Consider the following 20,101-nt stretch of genomic DNA (forward strand, 5'->3'; position numbering starts at 1 on the left):
AGCACACAAAAGGCTGTGGCAACAACCGCATGACAATCGAGATCCCCACACACATTGCCACACACGAAATCCACAACTCCACCACCAGAAAATCCCCCTAATGCCCCCCACGTAGAATGCGGTATATCCATTCTGGACAGCCTTGTTGACTGCGTTTGACTGGACCGCAATGAGTGTAAACAGAGCCGAAGGGAAAATGCTTTGGGTTTTTCCGAGCGTCCGCCGGATTACACTGGGCACAAGGAAAAGGCAAAGGAAAATCGAAAGGAGCAAGGAGCAGGCGGACAGGCGGGCAAGGATAACAACTTGGCCCATTGTCAAGAGGGTTCTAAAGCTTTTAGCTTAAATACACTTTGGGCCAACTACTTGGCGGTGGATTTTTTGGGGGGATTTTTCTTCGTCCTGCCATTGACATATTTGGCCGGCCTCGTCCTGCGCCGGCTGTAATTTAATTTATCGCTCTTATTGTGTATCGAGCAAATTGCAATGAACGACAATCGACATTAAATGCAACTTAACGAAATTGCCAACAAATCACTCGTCTACCGCCCCCATTTATTTCTGGAGAGCAGCGTTTAATCGACGGAAATTAAATCAAATCGCTACGCGGCGTGACGCATACGCAGCGTGGTCCAAAGGACATGGGCAGGCGCAATGGCCACACACATACACATACACACACACACACATACGCACACACCAGCAAGGTGATTCATTAGCACCAATACTCGTGAGGTAAATTAAACAACAAGCAACCCTTTTGCGAGTGTGCAAAAAGCTCCTCTTCCCTCCTTTCCTGTTGAACCCTTAAAAGCTGCCAATTTGTGCAAACTTTTCAGTGTCCTTTTAGTCGGGACACGAACCTAGGGCTAGAGTATCCTGAAATTCGGGCACCTCCATACTTATGGCTAAGCAATATTACCTGAATGGCTATTTATCAAGACTGTGCCACAAATCTATACAGTCTTAAAAACTGTGCTGTGCAAAATGCTGATTAATACTGAAGACCTTTGGTTTGAGCTAAAAAAATCGACTAGTTTTGTGTAACTACATTCAAGTGCACAGGCTTAAGAATATGCGAACTATTCTATTTAAAATTAAGAAATTAAATACCTTGAAATAGCCATAGCCAAATTGAAAAGGATTACATTTTCTATTGCCAAAAAGCCATTTGCCAAGTGTTTTTTATAAAAATTTTTGATTACATTGTAAGACTCAACTATTATTACTTCCTGCTCACAGATGATGATATTATATAAAGCAAAACAGTACACTTAAATAGGTTTTAAATTGATAACTAGCCATTAAAAGAGGATATAAATCAGTCGCCGATACAGTTTCATTTAAATCAATGACAAAATAATATGTTTTAGTCATAAAATGAATTATTACGTTTAAATACGAAAAGTTATATGAATTGTCTCAATATTGAATACTAAATAGCTATTCAAGGGGACACTCACTATTTAGTTTCATAAGCAAAGTTGCTTACATCGAATGCTTGAATCCAATTTTTGGCAGAATGAATCAATTCTTAAAGCCAAAGCCCTGAGTTATTAGGCATTGCAAAAGGCCATTGAAGTCAATCAGCCTGAGTGGGATTACCTTGATTGTCGCGGAAAAGGACGAAGGATATGGATATGGCATAAGGATATGTTCGGCTAGGTGTGGGGTCCTTTTCGTCTCGAGTGCTCAACCACTTCAAAGTGCAAATGCCGAAATGCACTTGAAGCCACCGAATCGCTTGATTACTTATTTAGCATTTAGCATTTACAATTTACAATTTACACCAATTTCCATCGCGCCTTCGACAATTGTCTAATTGCAATCCGTGGATTGTGGAAATGCCTATTATGCAATCAGCGCTGCATCTGCATCTGCATCTGCAACCCAATCTGAATATGATTTTCCATTCAGTCGGCTGTTCACGCCACTTGCGCATTATTCAAATTTTGCAATTTTCAAATGAAAAAACAAAAGCAAGGCGCTCTATTCAAAAATGCAAAGAAAAAACACACGCAAAAAAACATACAGAAAAGAAAAGGAAAAGAAAAGAAAAGGATTGAAATGGTATGGCGAACAGTCGCCGTTGCCGCAAATCCTTTTATGATAATTTCTCAAGAGTGTCGTCCTTTGATCAAGCAAGTGCCCATTCAAGCATGAATGTGAATATGATTTCCAACCACACACACCCATGAGGATTTCATAATTCGCTAAGCGAGATTAAAATTGCCAACTGCAGCCAAACGTTCGCCAACCATGGGCACAAATGAGAATACCCAAGTAAAAGGGCAGAAATTTACAACAAATTGTCCAACAAAGACAGTGTGTTAAACTTAATTTAAATACATAAACTGACTCATTTAGTTTATAGTTGCGTTATAAGTGTTAATTCATGAATTGGCCATCCAAAGCAACGCTCCTTACATGCAGTATATAAAATAATACATACATTCTGAATATCCTTTAGAGCGTTGATTTATCAATGGCATTTTTGTCCACTGTTCCTCGGAATCACCTGCCCATATCGAGGACTCGTTAGTAGTAGGATTTAGTTTTTGTACAAATATGCAAAACCGCTTGAGAAAAACCCCCCTCGTTTCCCCCCATTCCAATTTTCGCTGGCTCTTTTTTTTTGTATTAATTTTTTCCTGTTTCTGCACCGTGTCCGTGGCTCGTTTCCTGGGAAATCACTGCAATTAAAGCGTAATTGTTTTTACGCATTTGTCCACTCCACTCCGATCCCATTCTGCACCGACTGCTTAGCCCGGCTCGTGTCTTTTTTGAAGAGGCCTTCGGGGCGTTGGAAGAAAAGTATATGGCTGAAATGAATTTACAACATTCATAATGCACCGCCTGCGCTTAATTTTCGCGCATTTTGTGGGTGTGGCGCTGAAGGAGCGAAGAGCCTCCTCGCAATTTCCCAGCGAATGCGAACGTACGAATTCATTTGCATAATTTTTTAATACTCCATTTCGCCATTTCGGGCGGAGCATCGTTAGCTAACGAGGTGAGGATGTGGTGAGTCCTGGGTACTGGGTACTTTGTACTGGGTACTGGGTTATGGCTCCTCGGCGTCCTGGAGTCCTGGAGTCCTACTCGTAGAGCCCTAGAGACCTGGTGGGTGTCCTCATTATTATATTTCCCCGCCTCGTCGAGCACACACGCGTTTTGTAATGCCTCCATTTCCACTTCCATTCCCATTTCCAGTCGCATTCTCTCACTCTACTCACGGGATTTTTAACTCGTTTTGCCCTCTGCGAGAACAAAAACCAGACCATCCAAATTAATGCAAAAATATGTTGATTTCCTTTGAGAAAAGCATTTGTTCGCTTTTTACTTTCTGCTTTCTCGCATTATTTTTTTCAGTTTTGCCCATGTTAGCTACCAATTAGAATGCAGAAGGTGTGGATGTCCTGCAGCCGAGTTGTGCCATTAATATTTGTAAAGATAATCTAAATGCATTTTATTTATTTATGCGTTTTTTTAGTAGAAGCCCCTTACCAAATCCAAGAATACTCAGCTTTCAGCGTTTGGGTAACATTTTAAATACATATATTACCAACGTTTTGACTGATTCGATTCGTGCAATTAGCCAGCGGACTTGAAGCTCGCTGGTTCGTTCATCCATTATACATTATCCATTATCCAAAATCCCAATATCCCAATATCCAATAAATCAAGCGCTACCAACTACAGTTTACACATCATTATGGACAATTATCCAATCAAAGAGGCGTGTGCAAATTGCTACCCAAAACGCATCAAATGAATTAATTCGATTGAGACCCATCTCCGCAGCAGGGGCGTATCATCCATGGCATATTCTAAAAATTTAATTGGTTCCAGCGAAGGAGAAAAAATAAAAGCGGGCCAGACCCTCGAGAGGCACTTTCGCCCATCGTCGCTGCCTCGTTAAAAAAGGTGAAAAACTGTTGTAATTGTTTTTACAGAAGCGGCGGAAAAAGCGGTCAGGCAAGTGTGTGCATATGGGTACGAGTGTGAATATGGGTGCGAGTGTGAATGTGAGTGTGGTATGTAATTGGTTCTGACGGCTAAATGAACCATTTACCAATTAAACCCGATTGCCAGCCAAAGAACTGAGAACTCGACAACTTGAGAGCCATGTGTGAGTTTTTCACCTGGCCTAGAGAGGAGATGGCTTTGGGCCAGGTCAACATGCCGATAGTCGTGAATGGCTAAAAAGAGTAGAAAAATATGAAGCTAAACAAATGCACTATATTTGCTCTTAATTCAAAACGGGGGATATCAAATGTGTAGAGAAACTTCGTACCTGATTAACCCATAAGAAATCCTAGAAGAATCACGTTACCTTCTCTGAAAATTGCGCTCGTTAGCAGCCTTTTGGAGAAACGCTTTAGTCACGCTTGAGAACGCGGCGGTGGGGGAGAAAATGTAGAATTGGTTCAGAAATGGAGGAAAAAACAAGGCTCTTTGAGGAGTTGTGTGTAAACGTTGCCAGTTTGCTGGAAAATCGCTGGGAAAAGCCGGAAAGCATTCGCAAAAGTTGCTGAGCCATCGGACGAGTGGAAAAGCACCTGTGCCTTCTGCTCCTGCTGGCTGTTTTTTTTTTTTTTCATTTTTTGAGTTAGCTGAGAGGAGGAACTCAAGTGGCCGAGGATCCTTTGTGTTGAATGGCAGATTGGCGTTAATCATGCAATTAATTGGGCTATAAGTCAGCCTCCGATAGTCCGGGATAATGGATAATGACGGGCAGGTTGGTATCAAGTGGAAAAGGTGTCTAAGTGGCGTAGTTCTTGGCAAGTCATTACACATTATGTGAGAGCGATGCAAATGCAATTCGGAATAAAATTGGACTGCAACGTAAAAATATAACAATTTGCGGCATGAAATGTCATAAGAAATATTAAAGCCCAAATTTTTTAAAAGTTCTACAGAATAGATAAAGAATTATTGCATTTAATTATCAGTAAACGAATGTAGCACACTTTATTTTCTGTTAATAATGGAAATATTTTAATTGGGTGTGTTGTTTCGCATTCTTAGAAACATCTACTTCGTCTATTGTTTTACAAGACATTACCAACATTACTATTTAATTCCACACACACGAATTCCTCTTGAAACGCCTTCAGCTGTTGCTGCCTGATTTTTCTGATTTTTTTGTGGTCAAAATCAATGTCATGGCCATTGTTTGTCCTGGGCCAACTGTTGCTACCGAGTATTGTTGTGTTTTGCCCCTCGGTTGCCCAGGTTGCCCAGGTTGCCCAGGATTGCCAGGATGCTCGATCACACCTTCGCCGGCGAAAGGTCAATGCTAATCCCTAATCCCGTTCGACCCTCTTCGCACCTCTCCTGCAAAACGGCCTATTTACATTGGCACTTCTCTGGATGGACTATTATTATAATTACTCGGCATCCTGCCGAGTTGGTACCAGTGTTTGTTCTGCAGATAATATAATTACAAGTAATTTCTGCTGCCCATCGCTGCTGGCGATGTGATCACGATGAGCCGAGCCCATTCTGCGGCAGGACAATGGCGCACTGGAATGTCCTGCCAAGTCCTGCCAAGCGACCTGACAGCCCGACAACTGTTGTGTCAATATTTTGACAGAAGAATGCCAAATGGAGAGTGCTTCTTTTTTGCACAAAGCAGGAAGAGCCGCAGGAAGATGGGGAACAGGTCTGAAGGATCAACGATCAAGGATCAAGGATCGCTCGCTGGATGAGTCAGCTGGGAAATATGCAGACTGGTTATGGCAAATTGTGGGGATCGCCGTCTGAAATCTTAGCGACACTTAAAATAATCAAGTGCAGTTTCGAAATAATATGTTTCCAGCAGTAGCATTGGATTATGCGTATTAATTTTGTAATAACTGAAGGAAAGGATGTGGAGAAGTATCCTTAAAAGTTAATGGAAGAACCCATTAATGACAATATCTCACTGTACCATGGCATTCTTCCACTGAAAACAATCGGAGCACACACACATGCACTTATAAAGTGTCCAGGCACACATACACAGACGTTTGCATGAAAAGACGATATAAGCAGCAAACTAAAATAGAAATTAAGAGAAATGGCGAGAGAGGATGGGGAAAAATACGAAAAAAAAAAACATAAACACAAAGTGCAACTCAGATGGCGGAAATGAAAAGAAATTGCATATACATAAATGTGTCTGTGTGTGTGTGTGATGCATTTTCCAACGTATATATGTGTGTGTACATAATGAAAAAGTACTTCATTAAAAATCAAGTATGTGTTGATTTCCATATGAAAAACAACAACAGAGGCATAAACCGACCGAGGAAATGCTAAGTACACGTACGTAATGCACTAGTGGGAGGTGGGCGGTAGGTGCCACGCCCCCTTACCCCCCATCGAAGGAGGGGCGGTGGCCATTGTCACAGGAAATGAGTTGAGCCATAATGGAGGCAAGAAACGGAGGGACGGAGAAACGGAAGCAGGGGGGAGAAATGGAGAAATGGAGAAAGCCCTAGACTTTGACTCAGAATTGAAATTAAAAATGTGTAAATGAAAAAATGAATAAATATGCACGATGGTGGGTGATGATGACGATGATGATGGTGGATGCAAGAATATAATTGCTACATTTCGAATTAAGCACCCACTCCCGAACATGAATACCCCCCCTACTTCTAGCCACCCACCAACCACCCACTTCCGCTGCTGGGCAAATGGCAACAATTGAAAACTTTCTTTGATCTTTCGCATGGAAATTAATTTCTTGCGCCTTTTTGTTGTTGCTCAGCAATTATTATTCGTATTATTCGTATTACTCGCAATGAGCCAGGCGCTTTCGTGGGTGAGAAAGGGCTTTCGATAATGGAAGATTGGAGCACTCGATGCTGTTGGGAAATGCGATATAAATCAGAAATGTATGCTCTCCAAATAGAAGTAAGCACTCTAGTACTTGTAAATATATATGAGGGATTTGTATAAGTTACTTTATGCAGAGGAAATTGCAAATTTGAAGAAAAATGTATAGAAACACATGACAAAACGTAGCCATTTCCACGTGTCTTCCAGCGCTTCCATAATGATAATGATAATGATGAGGCTGATTTGCCCAGACCACAGGCAACTTTTATATAGACATCCGCTCGTCGGGTGTGGGTTTTCATTACAATTATGCCTTGCTTTTCTTCGTGGCCTAAACCACGCCATTTTGTGAAACAATGGAAAATGCAGCCAGAAACCGCAGCAATTTGTGGCTTCAACTGTGAAGCCAGTGATACGGTGAAAATCTCGCATGCGGATTCGTATAAAATCCCCCTGAGTTGCACTGAGAACAAAAGAGTTCACTTACTAAAGCGTGGCAAGTATGCACACATTATTATTCAGTTACATCAATTTTATATATTATCATCAACTTTATATATTATAGATTTACAGAAAGCGGTTTTTTTTTGTTTTTGAAGAAAAACCAAATAAGTTGTAAAGGTACCAAGTATTTTCTAGCAGTGTTGCTCCTTGTTCTGCAGCCGCGAAATTTTGCAATTTGCGCATAATAATCATGATAATAATAATCGCACCCACACATGGTATTTTTTCTTTTTTTTTTACCTCGGGCCAGGGCGTTGGCGCTTGCCGGAGAAATTCCACAAAAAATGTGGAAAAACCACGGAAAAGGGGAAAATAATTCTAATGGGGGCGTTGTAGGCGTGGCATAGCGTGCATGTGTGGGAGTGTCATTCGCCTGGTTAATTGTGGTGGAAAAGCAGGAGGAGGAGCATGGGAGCATGGGGCATGTGCTCTGTTTCCCACTTGTGAGAATTGCGCAATTTTCAATTATTTCCTGGGGAAAAAATTATGTGGGGGAACAGAATGTGTAAAAAACGTGGGGTAGCTGGGGGCTGGGGGGCGGGCTTGCATAGGTGGGCGTGTCATTGCAGACTTTTGCATAATTATAAGCTGCGATTCACCAGCAGCTTGCAAATTATAATTAATGTAAGCCATAGTGTGAGTGCCGCCTTTTTCAAATGTCCGCGTGTGGGGCAAAAATTATGCAATGGTCTGATTATGCAACTGCAAGAAAAGTGCTCAAAACCATTCGTTTTAAAGTCCCTTTCCTCAAGGATAAGTGCTTAAAATCAGAAGTATTTGTTGCAAGTCATATTTCTCATCTAATTTCATCCCGAAAATCATTTTTAGCTTACACTTTAGTCCTCTTTATTGCAAAAGTTGTTTTCATAACAAATTCCCATTGTGATCTGCTGAATTTCATATATTCTCATATAATTTCCAGCTATATTGGTATAGGCTGAGACCTGGATTTTTGCATTCAGCAGATTTATTCATTGTCCTTCGCCCTTGAAATCCTCGCAGGCTCCTTTGCGATTGAGTTTCCCATAAATCCAATTCAGTTCCTTTGATTGCGAATGCGTGAATATTGAACAAACGAAAACAACAAACAAAAAAAAGGCGGCTGAAACAGAAAATTAATCAAAATTCGTGACGAAAATTGGGAGTTGCATTCGGAGGCAGGTTGATTGAAAGCGCCTAGTGGGTGGTTTTTAATCTCTGGACTTTAGAATGCGATTCATGCACTTTCTGCACAAACAATCAAACGCATTGCAATTTTGGTTTTGTTTTCATTGGGCTCGTTTCTGTCAATTGCCAACTGATTTCCTTTTTTGTCCTTCGCCAGATGGTAGGATCAAGAAAGAAATCCAAATTCAAGAAAAAATTTACATTTTTGTTTTGATACTCATTGCAATTCAAAGGTAAAAAGGTCCGTGGTTCTTTAGTGTATTTGGTAATCCCTTTTATTGAAAACATTTAATGCGCTTACAGATAGGCAAATTTCCAATTTGCAAATACCAATTACTGGACACTTGAAGTTCCCATTTCACGGACTTCACTCTCTTACTTCAAATCCGGAATATTTCATTACTTGCATTCAATTTCGATTCGCTCGTCCCGTATGCAAATCGCGCTTTCAATGGCTCATTAGCAGCAACCAGATTCTAACAAAAGAATTTTCTCTCTCCCAAAAAAAAGGGAAAAAACAAAAAAATCAAAAATACAAAATACGAAATACGAAATGTGAATGAAAAAAGCAATGGAGAGAAATGTTGGCAACTCTTGCCAAACTCCATGGGTCACAGCTTGAAGGCGAAATAATCAAATTTGCACGCGACTCTGATTTAAGAATTAACAAATAAAATGCCAGCGAAATATATTCAGGGTGAGGGCAGAGCTCGAATAATAAGTAATGATGGCAGCGGCGGAAACGCCTGCAATTTGCCACAATTGAAAGTGGCTGCCTTCCCCTTTTTTTTGTCCGCTCTTTTTCTGTTTTTTTTTTGTGCGCCCAGCAAGCTGCCATGTTTTCTGTGCTCTGAACATTTTTCACTCGTTTTCATTATAACACCGTGTTGTACACCCATTTTCAGGCGAATTGCGCCCCTTTTGGTTGGCTGCCAAGTACCGCCACCATCGAGAACATCAAAAACCAGGCGTCTAATTGAAGTCATTCCCACTTCCACTTCCACGTCGCACTTCCACATCCCACTTCCCACTTCCCACTTCCACTACCATAGCCCAGTCCACTCCCATTTAACACTCCCTTGCCCCCGGCGGCTGCTTTGCATAGCTGAAATGCTGAAGTCCCGCTCATACAATTTGATTAACCCATAAACGAGACGCGGGACCTTCCATCATCATTAGCGACCCGTCGACAGCGAGCTACACTGAGCCAATTGGGGGTATTTTAACCCCTTTTTGCAATCCCAATTAGTTGTGAAATGCTATTTTTGCCATGCGAATTTTATGCTTGATTGAATGGCTTTGCACCCAGCACAGACATTAAAAGCTAACTAACCCATTTCGGTTTAAAAAAACAATCTTTATAATGACAAATTTAATTAAACAAAGTGTTTATTTCTGATCGATGATGGAACAGCCAAATGCTTTCAGATGGGCATGCATTTTGTTGCACCACTGCGTTTCTCTCAGTGTGTCGGCCATCGGGGGTACGCGTACATTTTTGAACACCACTGCAAACTCAGCGGCCAGCCACTTCTGCTGTTACACTTCAATTGAAGTTCGGCCATTTTGGTTTTCGAATTTCACACCCCTCGCCGCTGCCTTATTTTCGTTATTATTATTGTTATTGTGTTTTTTGTGCAGCTACTAATTTGTTTTGGCTCGTATTTGGCGTATTTCTCTGTTGCCTATTTTCCAATTTGAGGCTACAACCACCGACGATGGACAGAGTTGCCACCACCCCTAATCACACCCTCCAGCACCCCTACCCCTTGCCCCCTCACCATTCCTCATTCCGGTTGGGTTGTGTGAGTGTGTGTGTGTAGTGCAGTGTTTGCCTTTCGGTTTACTCAAGTGCCAACTCGAAGGCCTGTCCCATAAATTGGTTCGTCGTCATTGTCGAGCACACACTTCGGCCACTTCGGTAGCTCACACAGCCAGATAAAGGCAGGTACACTGAAAGAAACGGTTTCTAGCGGTCAAACGGGTGAGATTCACGTGCAATTTGAAGGCACAAAGACCGCGTTTCATGGCTTGCAAGCTGATAAAAATGATGAAAATAACAAAACATACACTTCTGTAACATTCATAAGTTGGTTACCTTTAACGAGGTCCTGCTTTTTTTCTTGGTGTACCTTGAGAACATAAGCCGAAAGCAACCCAGCCCAGTCGAAGAACTAGCGCCTGTCAGCGAGCATCCTCACTCTCGAGTGCCCTCGAATGATAAATCATTTTTCCCGACGCTCACACAAATGATGATCGAGTATTTCCAACTTCAGTTCGTCTGTTACATTTCGCTGGGCGGAAATTAGTGCAGATAATCCCATTAAAGGACGTACATACATATATCGTTTTGTTCATATAAGATAGAGGTGCGGCGGATATGAGTAAAATATACCTCTGAAAGAAGATTCTGTTGGCTTATTTCGTATGCATATTTTTTGTAATATATGTGATAAAATAATCGAGGTAAAAACTAGGTGGCATTCGACTAATTAAATAATTTGCGCAAACTTTCACTAATTAGCGAAGACACAAACCGACCGCAAAACAAGGACTCGCTGATTGGCTTTGGTGCAAAATTAGCCATAAACGCAGCAGTGGCGCCCTCTGTGGGCAGCGACCGCAAACTTCGTTTTTTGTTCCCAAAGGCAAAAATTCATTTTCTCACGTTACCCATGCGAAATAAACAATTAAATAATTGAAAAACTAAATTCGAAATAAGCAGCAAAAGCAACAATGGCCAGAGTCACAGAAATAGCAGCCACAATAACAATAATAAATAATAGTAATATGATAATGACGATTATAATTCACGGCTAATACCAAATGCCTCCACTTGTACGGTAAATGCAATTAGTATGCTCTATAAATTGTTTCGGGGGCAACGAAAATGTTAAAAATGCATGGCTAACCAATTACTTTTCAATAGTTGTCTACTTCTTTTCTTATTGTTATAGTAATATAGTAACAATAATACAATTTTCTAAGTTAGAAAAAGTCTTTTCTAGAGAAAGAACAAAACCAAGAAGATTTCGTGAAAATGTTTGTGAGAATAATAACTTATTAGTATGTATATTTATAGCACAGCTTTGAAGAGTATTTAAATTTCGCCTATATGGCAATAAGCAAAAACCTTCGCTCCGAAATTTTTCTCTGCTTTTCGGGCCATTATCGTTGTTATTATGCCATTGTGGCGCAATTAAAGTTTCAACTAATCACACGGCAACAATTGTGTGACAATAATATTGTCTAAAGCCCCTTGAAAAAAACAAAAAAAAAACACCCCCGTTTCCCCGCGAAGATTTACCGAGATTTGTTCACACTTAACAACTTAATTACACAACAATGTGCTTGTTGTTATTTATGCCATTTGATTTATTATTATTTATTACTGCTTTTATCATTCGACCAGTTTTGGTTTTGGCTAGCCTTATACCGCCTGTCAGTCGGCCATCACTTCGAAAATAATCGAGAAACTCGCTGGGGGAAGCCTACACAAAAAGTAACTGAACTTTAATTGTTCATAATTAAGTTTGTTCGATTTCGATTGTGTGGCGTGCATTGTGTGTGTGTGTGCCAAGACAATAATAGTTAGGTAAATAAATCTCGACACATAATTGACAATCGATTTTGGTAAACTTTCGCACTTGAGATCATAATTAAATCATTTGGCGGGCCACGTCAACTACCAGAAATGTGAAGAGCAACTTGAGACGAAATAAGGCACCCGGTATCAAAGTATTCAAATTTATGGTATATGTGAACATCTGAATATATATTTATACACATATGCATATATAAATATATAGCCGGACTATGGCCAGGTAGTCGGGTTGTCAGTCCTTCGTTGGCACGTCAAAATATTTGCAAAACAAAAGCGCACAGGTCCGAGTTCTTGGAAACTTGAAGGACATGCCAGAGGACCCAGTAAAAAAAAAGTGGGGAAATAAAACATGAAATCGCCAACATTGAAATGTAACCAATGGATAATGGCCAGGTGAAAACTAGATGGTTCTCCAGCGAAATGGAGAGAAACTATATTCCTCAATATCGAATTACCCATAATAATCGCATCGGCGAAATTCAATATTTATTTTGACAGGATCCCCCAGCGATTGTAATTGCAAGTTAATTAACAATCAAATTCCAGTAAATATACGAATTTCGCCTTGAGAACTCAACTCAACTCGCATACCCAATGAATGAATCATATCCATTCGGGGGCAACCTGCTTAAGAAAATATCGAATTACCCGCGAAATTCTTCTAGCACGCACTCCTCGTTCGCTGCCTTCCTTTCTTCTGCCTGCAGCCATCTCTCTCGCACGGCCGTGCTGCCTCTCTTTCTTTCATTTCTAAATGCCAGACTGCGTGGCCCGACGGATATGCACCATACATACTCATGTACATACATACATATGTACTTATGATGATGTGATCGGTGCTATAGCTTTCCGTTCCGTTCCGTTCCGTTCCGTTTTCGATCCGCTCCGATTTCGCTGCGATGGCCGTGTGAGCGTTGGCATTTCAATTGTCTAATTGCCGCGTGGGTTTCTCCATAGCGGGAGCCCACTGTGGGGGCGTGAGAAAAGCCTCACAACACCCAGCCACCGATCGTGGCTTTCCAATTACCGGTGTCCACTGCATAATTTGGTTTAAATAGAAATTAGTGAATAAGTGTGTGTGTATAGAGAATGGAATCGAAATGTATCAAAATACACAAAACTTTTTCTCATAACTTAAAATATAGAACTAGTATTAGTAAACGTTTTTTCTATCTGTGTATGGGCCTGGCAGGAGATTCCTTTCGGGGCCGAGATAATTGTAAGTCCCTCAATTGCCTAGCAGTAATTTGCAAGTCCATTACAAGCTCTACTTTTCCACTACCGAAATCAAGCCGAATCATTTGCCGAATTTCGGGACAACAACTGCCGTGGAAGGCCGAGTTCCCTGAGAACAATAACCCACATACGACCCCAAAATCACTCGGAATCCAGCAATACTGCGCAGCAAGGACTCTCCCGCTAGCACACACACACACACACACGCACACACACGAGACGTGGTGTAAATGCTAATTTACGCATTTCAATAGTACAAGTTTTTGGCGAAAATTTTAATTAGACTGCTTTTTTTTTGGAAAGGGAAGGAAAGGGCATTGTTAGGCGGCCGACAAGTGAGTAGTTTCTACAGCTGGAAACCGAATGGTGGCTCGTTTTTTGGGCCATAAATTGGCGTCCTTCATCGAACGGCGAGCAGTTGGAGTTCCGAGTTCGAGTTCGGGTCTGCGAAATAGTTTTTTGTTTTTTTTTTTTTATTATTTTGCCTTTTTACGGCACCCCATCCCTGCTGCCCGCGCCCTCGCCCTCTCCCGCTCTTTGGCTCTTTGGCTCTCTTTCACTCACACAAAATGGGCGCCGCACACTGTGGCAATCGGGCACTAACACAACGATGAGCAGCGCACCAATACACATATGTTTCGGCCAGAACTGGAAGTTTGCGGGAAAACTGGAAGGCAGTGCGTGTGCGAGAGCAGCACGGCTAGCTGCTGCTTGGAAGGCACTTGCGGCTCTCCTCACTCTCACGCCGAATGGATGTTGCACATGCGCCATGTTGCCGAGGGGAAGGCCCACATGCTGCCGACTCTCTCGCACTCGCTGAGCGGCGAAGAGTGCGGCTAGCGTGCGACAGAGACCGCCCCTGAATATTTACCGTTGCCGGGCAGCGCAGTCGACGCGGGCGTCGCTGCCCGGCGCTCTGCTGTTGCCGCCGTTACTGCTGTTGCTGCTGCTGTTGCTGCTGCTGCTGCAGATGTTGCTGCTGCGTTTGCCATGATTTGAGGTCCTCGGAAGAGCAAAGCTCCGCTGGCCGTTTACCGTTTGTTAGCTGAATGCCTCCTTGGCCAAATCCAAAGCGAAATGCAAAGCCAAGTCGAAAGCCAACCACCAGCAGCAACATAACGGCAGCAACAGCAACAGCAACAGCAAACAGAAACAGCAACTGCGACGACAAAACTCCTGGTGCACATTAACGCAGGCAACAGTTTAACGTGGAAATTATTGCGAATTTGTTGTGTGTTTTCCTGCGACGCGTGCCAGCTCAAAATCTCAACTCTCAAATCGCAAATCGCAAATTGCATTTCGCGTAGTCCTACGTCTTACGTCTTACAACATTGCCAACTTGCCATTGTTTCCCTATATATATATATATAGTTTTTTGTTTTTTTTTTTTGCTTTGCCATTGGGGTAGCACGATGTCTTCAATCAGTTTTTGTTGACAACGGCAATAGCTAGATCGACATAGGCAATTGATCGAAATATTTGCAATTGAAAATGCCGCAGCGCTCGCCCTTCGCCATTCAGGAGCTGCTGGGCTTGGCGGTGGCAGCGGCCACAGAAGCGCCAACCGATCTGACGACAACTGCCGGTGCAACAACAACAGTGGCAAAAGAGCGTCAAACGCCAACGCCGCCAAAGACAACAAATGCCACAATAACAGCAGCAACATCAGCAACATCAGCAGCAGCAACAGCAACAAATGCGGCCGAGGGCAATTTAACGAACGGTTTGGAGCCACAGCAGCAGCAACAACAACAGCAGCAGCACCACCAGCAGCAACAACAGCAGCAGCCGCACCACCATCAGTACAGGGAGCACCAACAAATGACCATGGCAGCCGCCTCGCGAATGGCCTACTTCAATGCCCATGCGGCGGTGGCAGCCGCCTTTATGCCCCACCAACTAGCCGCGGCGGTGCACCACCATCATCAACATCAGCACCAGCACCAGCACCACCCCCACCACCACCCGCACCATCCACACGGAGCCGTTGGAGGGCCACCGCCACCGCCGCCGTTGCAGCACCACCACCCCCACCATCCGCACCACCCGCTGCTGCACGCGCAGGGTAAGCCACTGTCCCCACAATCGACGAACAATCGTCCACCCAACCACCCAATCACTCGAATTGCAATTAATAGCTCGCAAATCACAGATCTTAATTGAATTTATATATATATGTATATAAAGTTAACATTCTTTATTGAAAAGTGCCTTGGCTCACGAATAATTCCCCATAGCGATTTGAAAAATGTTTTGTTCGATGTGTCCCATGCACATTTACAATGACAATCAAAGCTTAAACGCAATTAGCAATCGCAACTGGTTTTGTCACCTGCCAGACGCACCAACACAGGCGCACGGATACAGATACAGATTTAGATACAGATACAGATACAGATACAGATACAGATTCAGATTCAGATTCAGATTCAGATACAGATTCAGATACAGATACACATATACGATTCACACGCACACGCAGACACAGTGGGGCGAATCGGTGTCTGAAGTGCCGCTTAGTTAGCATAAAAAAGGAATTAATCAGCGGTCCATCGTCCGCCAAATCAGCTTTAGCCCCACTGCAAACGACACACCGCCCTCAACCGATCCACCGATCCACCGATCCACCAATCCGCCTCCGAAACCACTTCACTCCAGAGCACCACCACTCAAGTTGAGCTGCTAATTGCACTGTGTGTGTGAGTGTGTGTGTGTGGTGCGAAGTGGTGCACTTTGGTTTAAACATCGCAGAAACTGCGCTCCACAATAGTTGCGATGTGTCATCTATAGTCATCTATATGATTCAAAAAGTATCCCAGTTACTGTTAAAAAACGTTGGAAATTGAAATCAATTTATAAGAAGCTTTTTGCATAGGTTTTGGGCGATGCGGTGCCACTGTAGGTGCGCCTTTGTTCGGCGATCGGCGCAGGCAATGACACACGCACACTGAAAGAAAAACCCACACACTCGCCGTAAACTCGAGTCGACCTGCTGTCTCTCGATTCAAAGCTCATTTGCAAGTGGCAATATCGAAGTCGAAGTCGGAGCGACGACAGCGAACGCAGATAAACAGAAATGAAACCGGCATGAGAAGCTGTGGAAGCAGGGATTGCTACACGGTAAAAAAAAACTAGGAACTTCTATTTAGCAAATGAGGTTTCGCAGCAAGCAGTTGAATAACAGCATTTCAACGGGGATAAGTTTAACACGTTCAGTTTATTTGATGAATTATATCTTGGATCTCATAAACCCATAAACAGAAAACCGAATCCCAAACGGTCGCCCAATTTCTTGCTGTGTGAGAAAAGAGCGAGGCCCTCCGATAATCTTGCAGATTCAAGTGGCAGCTGTTATTATTGTTATTATTATTTTAATTAGCGTTGAAATATCATCGTCATCGTCGCCGATTTCCATTGCTCTGCACTGATTCACTGTGCCAATTTCACTGTCGCACTCACTCAACTCATGTATGCATATGTATATTATATCGAATCTGATTTCTTGATTTCAAATCTGTTTACCCCTACACTTCCGGACCCTTTTCAGGGGTTTTATTATTTTGATTTCGCATGTTGTGCGGCTTTCATTTTGGCTCGCAGTTGTCTGTGTTATTTTAATTACAATACTCCTTTCCGTTTATCGCCCATTTCCACGGCTTCGTCGTAATTTGCGTTTAATAAATGTGGGAAAGAGCACTGAATAGTTGTGCTAAGGGTAGCATGGACTTGCAGATTGGTATGACATTTTAATGGGTATACCATTAATAACCTAATAACTGGTCGATGAACTGCGATGGTAGAAAAAGTGGCTGTCCTCTGGCAGAGGTTTACAATTTAGGGTATGTTATAGTCGTGCTCATTGGTTTAGCCCCAATATTCTTAGCACCTCGTTCTGTTATGTTTAGCATTACTTTCTGCTTTTCATTCGCGTCATCCTATTTAATTTTGCATATTTTCAACTCGTTCCGCATGTCGTACGAATATTTCGGGTATCCGTTGTTGATTTTATACTTTTATAACCATTTGCGTGGCCAGCTCGTCAATTAAAAAATCGCATCAGGTTTGCTTTGGATTTTCGCTTGGCTTTCTGGCGGATTTCCTGTCCAGAGCGGTGTATTTGGCGCCTTCCATTAAGTGCCTTTGATCTTTTACCAGAAGGGAAACCCAAATCGGAAAATTGGTTGCCCAACGACAATAAGAAAAGCGATTTTTCTTCGCTTTCGCTGTTCGCTCTTTCCCCCCACATTTAATTGACAATTTTCACTTTGGCTCCTCGCGTCGCTTTGTTGTGACAGTCGTTTTGATGTGTTTGCACACCGCCACACACACATACACACAGATACATACACACACGGATTGTACATTTCACGTGTATTGGTGCACTTGTGTTGCAAACATTTTGGCAATTCACTCGCCTCTCGAAATTAACCATTTAGGATTTTCAGTTTTTTAGCTTTTCAGCTTTTCAGCTCGGCATGCCAAAAATGTATACAGATAATGAGTAAGTAACTTGGTACGGGTTCGAAAATTAAAGCTAGCTAAATTGTTGCATGAGCTTGAGGCAGTAATAATTATTAAGTTTAAATGCAGTTACGGATTGAATATTCTACTTGCTGTATCATAACTTCCCTTTGATTAATAAGTCAATAAGCGCGCACAGGAGTCAACTGGTTGTTGAGCTGCACGTAATGATCGTTTCCAGTGGCAACGGATGTGTTGCAATGCCTCAATGGCTCAATGACTCCAGAACTGCTAATTGCTGCCTGTCAGTTTGCCGAAAACTCTGCCCATCTCCATCTCCATTCAACATGCAACATCCAACATTCAATATCCAAGTATCTGTATGCGCCGCCCTTTGATATTTGAGCCACTTTGCTAATAGCCAGCCCCATTATATACCTACATATATACACATGTATATATATACATATATATATATAGATATATATACGCATGCAGCGGTGTCTCCTTGGCTGATAAAAATATTCTTAATTGTAGTTTGTAGCCTCGGACATTGTGTGCGGTCGTCTTTTGACTTTGCTTTGATTTTGCGTTGACGTAAATTAGAAAAAAGAACGTGTGAAGAATGTGGGAGAAGTTCGGAAAAGTGTCGACAAACGCCCTTCGTTTTTTGAGTATTTCTCTTTCTAAATTTTTTTTTACATTTTTTCTTTTTTTACTTGCTATATTTTCAGAGCGGTCCACCCCCTGCTTAACCCCTGGAAGCCCCGCAATTTCTGCATTCCGCATTGTCCGAGGTGTGAAAATGTTCGGCGTCAGCGTTGCACGAGTGCAGTTATTGTTTCAGTCGTTGTTGGCTGCACTTTACCGCCTCCCCCGCCTACCCCCGCCTCCCGGAACAAACGCCACTTATATGCTTTACATTCTTGTTTTTGGCACTTTGTCACACTTTTTCGCTTTGATTTTTTGCAAATTTAAAAGTCAATTAAAGCAACTTGACGAACGAAGTGCCGAGTGCCACTCAAGGGTTAATTTGTCCGTGCCAGTGTGAGTGTGAGTTCGATCGTGAGTGTGAGTGCGAGTGTGAGTGTGAGTGCAATGGTGAGCGATTGTGCGGGTGTGGGTGCCAGTTGATTCACAGCAGTTCGCATCAAGCGGAATTAGCCGCAATAATTTCGAATTTTCCCAAACGGAACGCCATGCAATTCATTCACGATAATCACAAATTACACTTGCAATAAATGCGTTAATTACGTTCGTGAATACTAGTTTATATTATATGTACTTTGAAAAGCTGCAAAACTTGCATACTGCTGAAAAACACATGTAAATGAATGCTGATAATTGCCCGATAATATATAGCAGACATTCGTATTCGAGTCTCGTTGGCCAGTGTATTCGCATTCGTATTCATGTATTCATAAGCTGGATTTTGTGCCCCGTCACATGGCAATCAGAGCCGGGCAATTCGTGCCCCAAAAGCTCGACTCACTTTGACTGCACAGCCAGCGACTTACAGGAGCGCCATTTCAGGGGGGTTCTTTTTCGGGGGGATTTAGGGGGATTTGTGGGAGCAACGATCGAGTATGTGAACCCCTTGGCGGACGCCTCTGCACTGCGCTAATTTTATAACGCAAATAAACACGATTTGGCACTTGAGTTTCCTCGGCGGCCGCTTTGCTTCTTCAGCGGCTCGAAAGTGGGATTCCGGTACGGATTTGGATTTTGATTTGGATTTTGATTTGAATTCGAACTCGAAATTTGGCTGCTTTCACTGTCCAACAGCAGCAACTCAACTCGAAACAGCAACAATCAACAACTACGAACTACGACTGCTAATTATTCATGGCATGGCCATCTATCTGGCTATTTGGAGTGGCTACTCAGCACTTTTTCGACTGAAAATTGTTTCAATTGTGGCCACGAAGTGATTCACCTGGCCGAAAGCACTCGGCTCACATAAGCGATGGTTGAACGTTTGCCTATTCACTTGCTGCTTTTTTTTTGGGCTAATTGAGCTTACAGCTTGCTTCAATAGAAAACAGATGGAAACTGCACTTTTTAGCTCATATTTGAAATACGATAGTATTCAATTTGACACAAATTCCGTGCTTTGAATTGCTCGCCTTAATTAATTCACTTGATTTTCACTCACGACGTTCGAGTGTATATGGCGATTATATAGATGGACACCGAATCGGCTATTTTGCATCATGAACTCCGGCGGATTGCGGCGGATGCTCACGACCCACACGCTCCACGATCGCCTTGTGCGGTCCGCCGTTGGCTCCCCAATTCCCT

At 42.5% G+C, this 20,101-nt stretch overlaps 1 protein-coding gene across 2 annotated transcripts in view; it reads left to right on the forward strand.

The window, feature by feature from the left end:
- Positions 1–14,819: 14,819 nt before the first annotated feature.
- Positions 14,820–20,101, forward strand: part of LOC120455866 (homeobox protein aristaless) — a 32,423-nt gene continuing 27,141 nt past the window's right edge. For both annotated transcript variants that reach the window (XM_039642338.1, XM_039642339.1), the window contains exon 1: positions 14,820–15,404. In XM_039642338.1, the coding sequence (XP_039498272.1) occupies positions 14,831–15,404 (574 nt within the window). In that variant the 5' untranslated portion in view covers positions 14,820–14,830. The remainder of the gene's footprint in view (positions 15,405–20,101) is intronic.

The sequence above is a fragment of the Drosophila santomea genome, chromosome X, assembly GCF_016746245.2.
Source record: "Drosophila santomea strain STO CAGO 1482 chromosome X, Prin_Dsan_1.1, whole genome shotgun sequence".
Lineage (NCBI taxonomy): Eukaryota > Metazoa > Arthropoda > Insecta > Diptera > Drosophilidae > Drosophila > Drosophila santomea.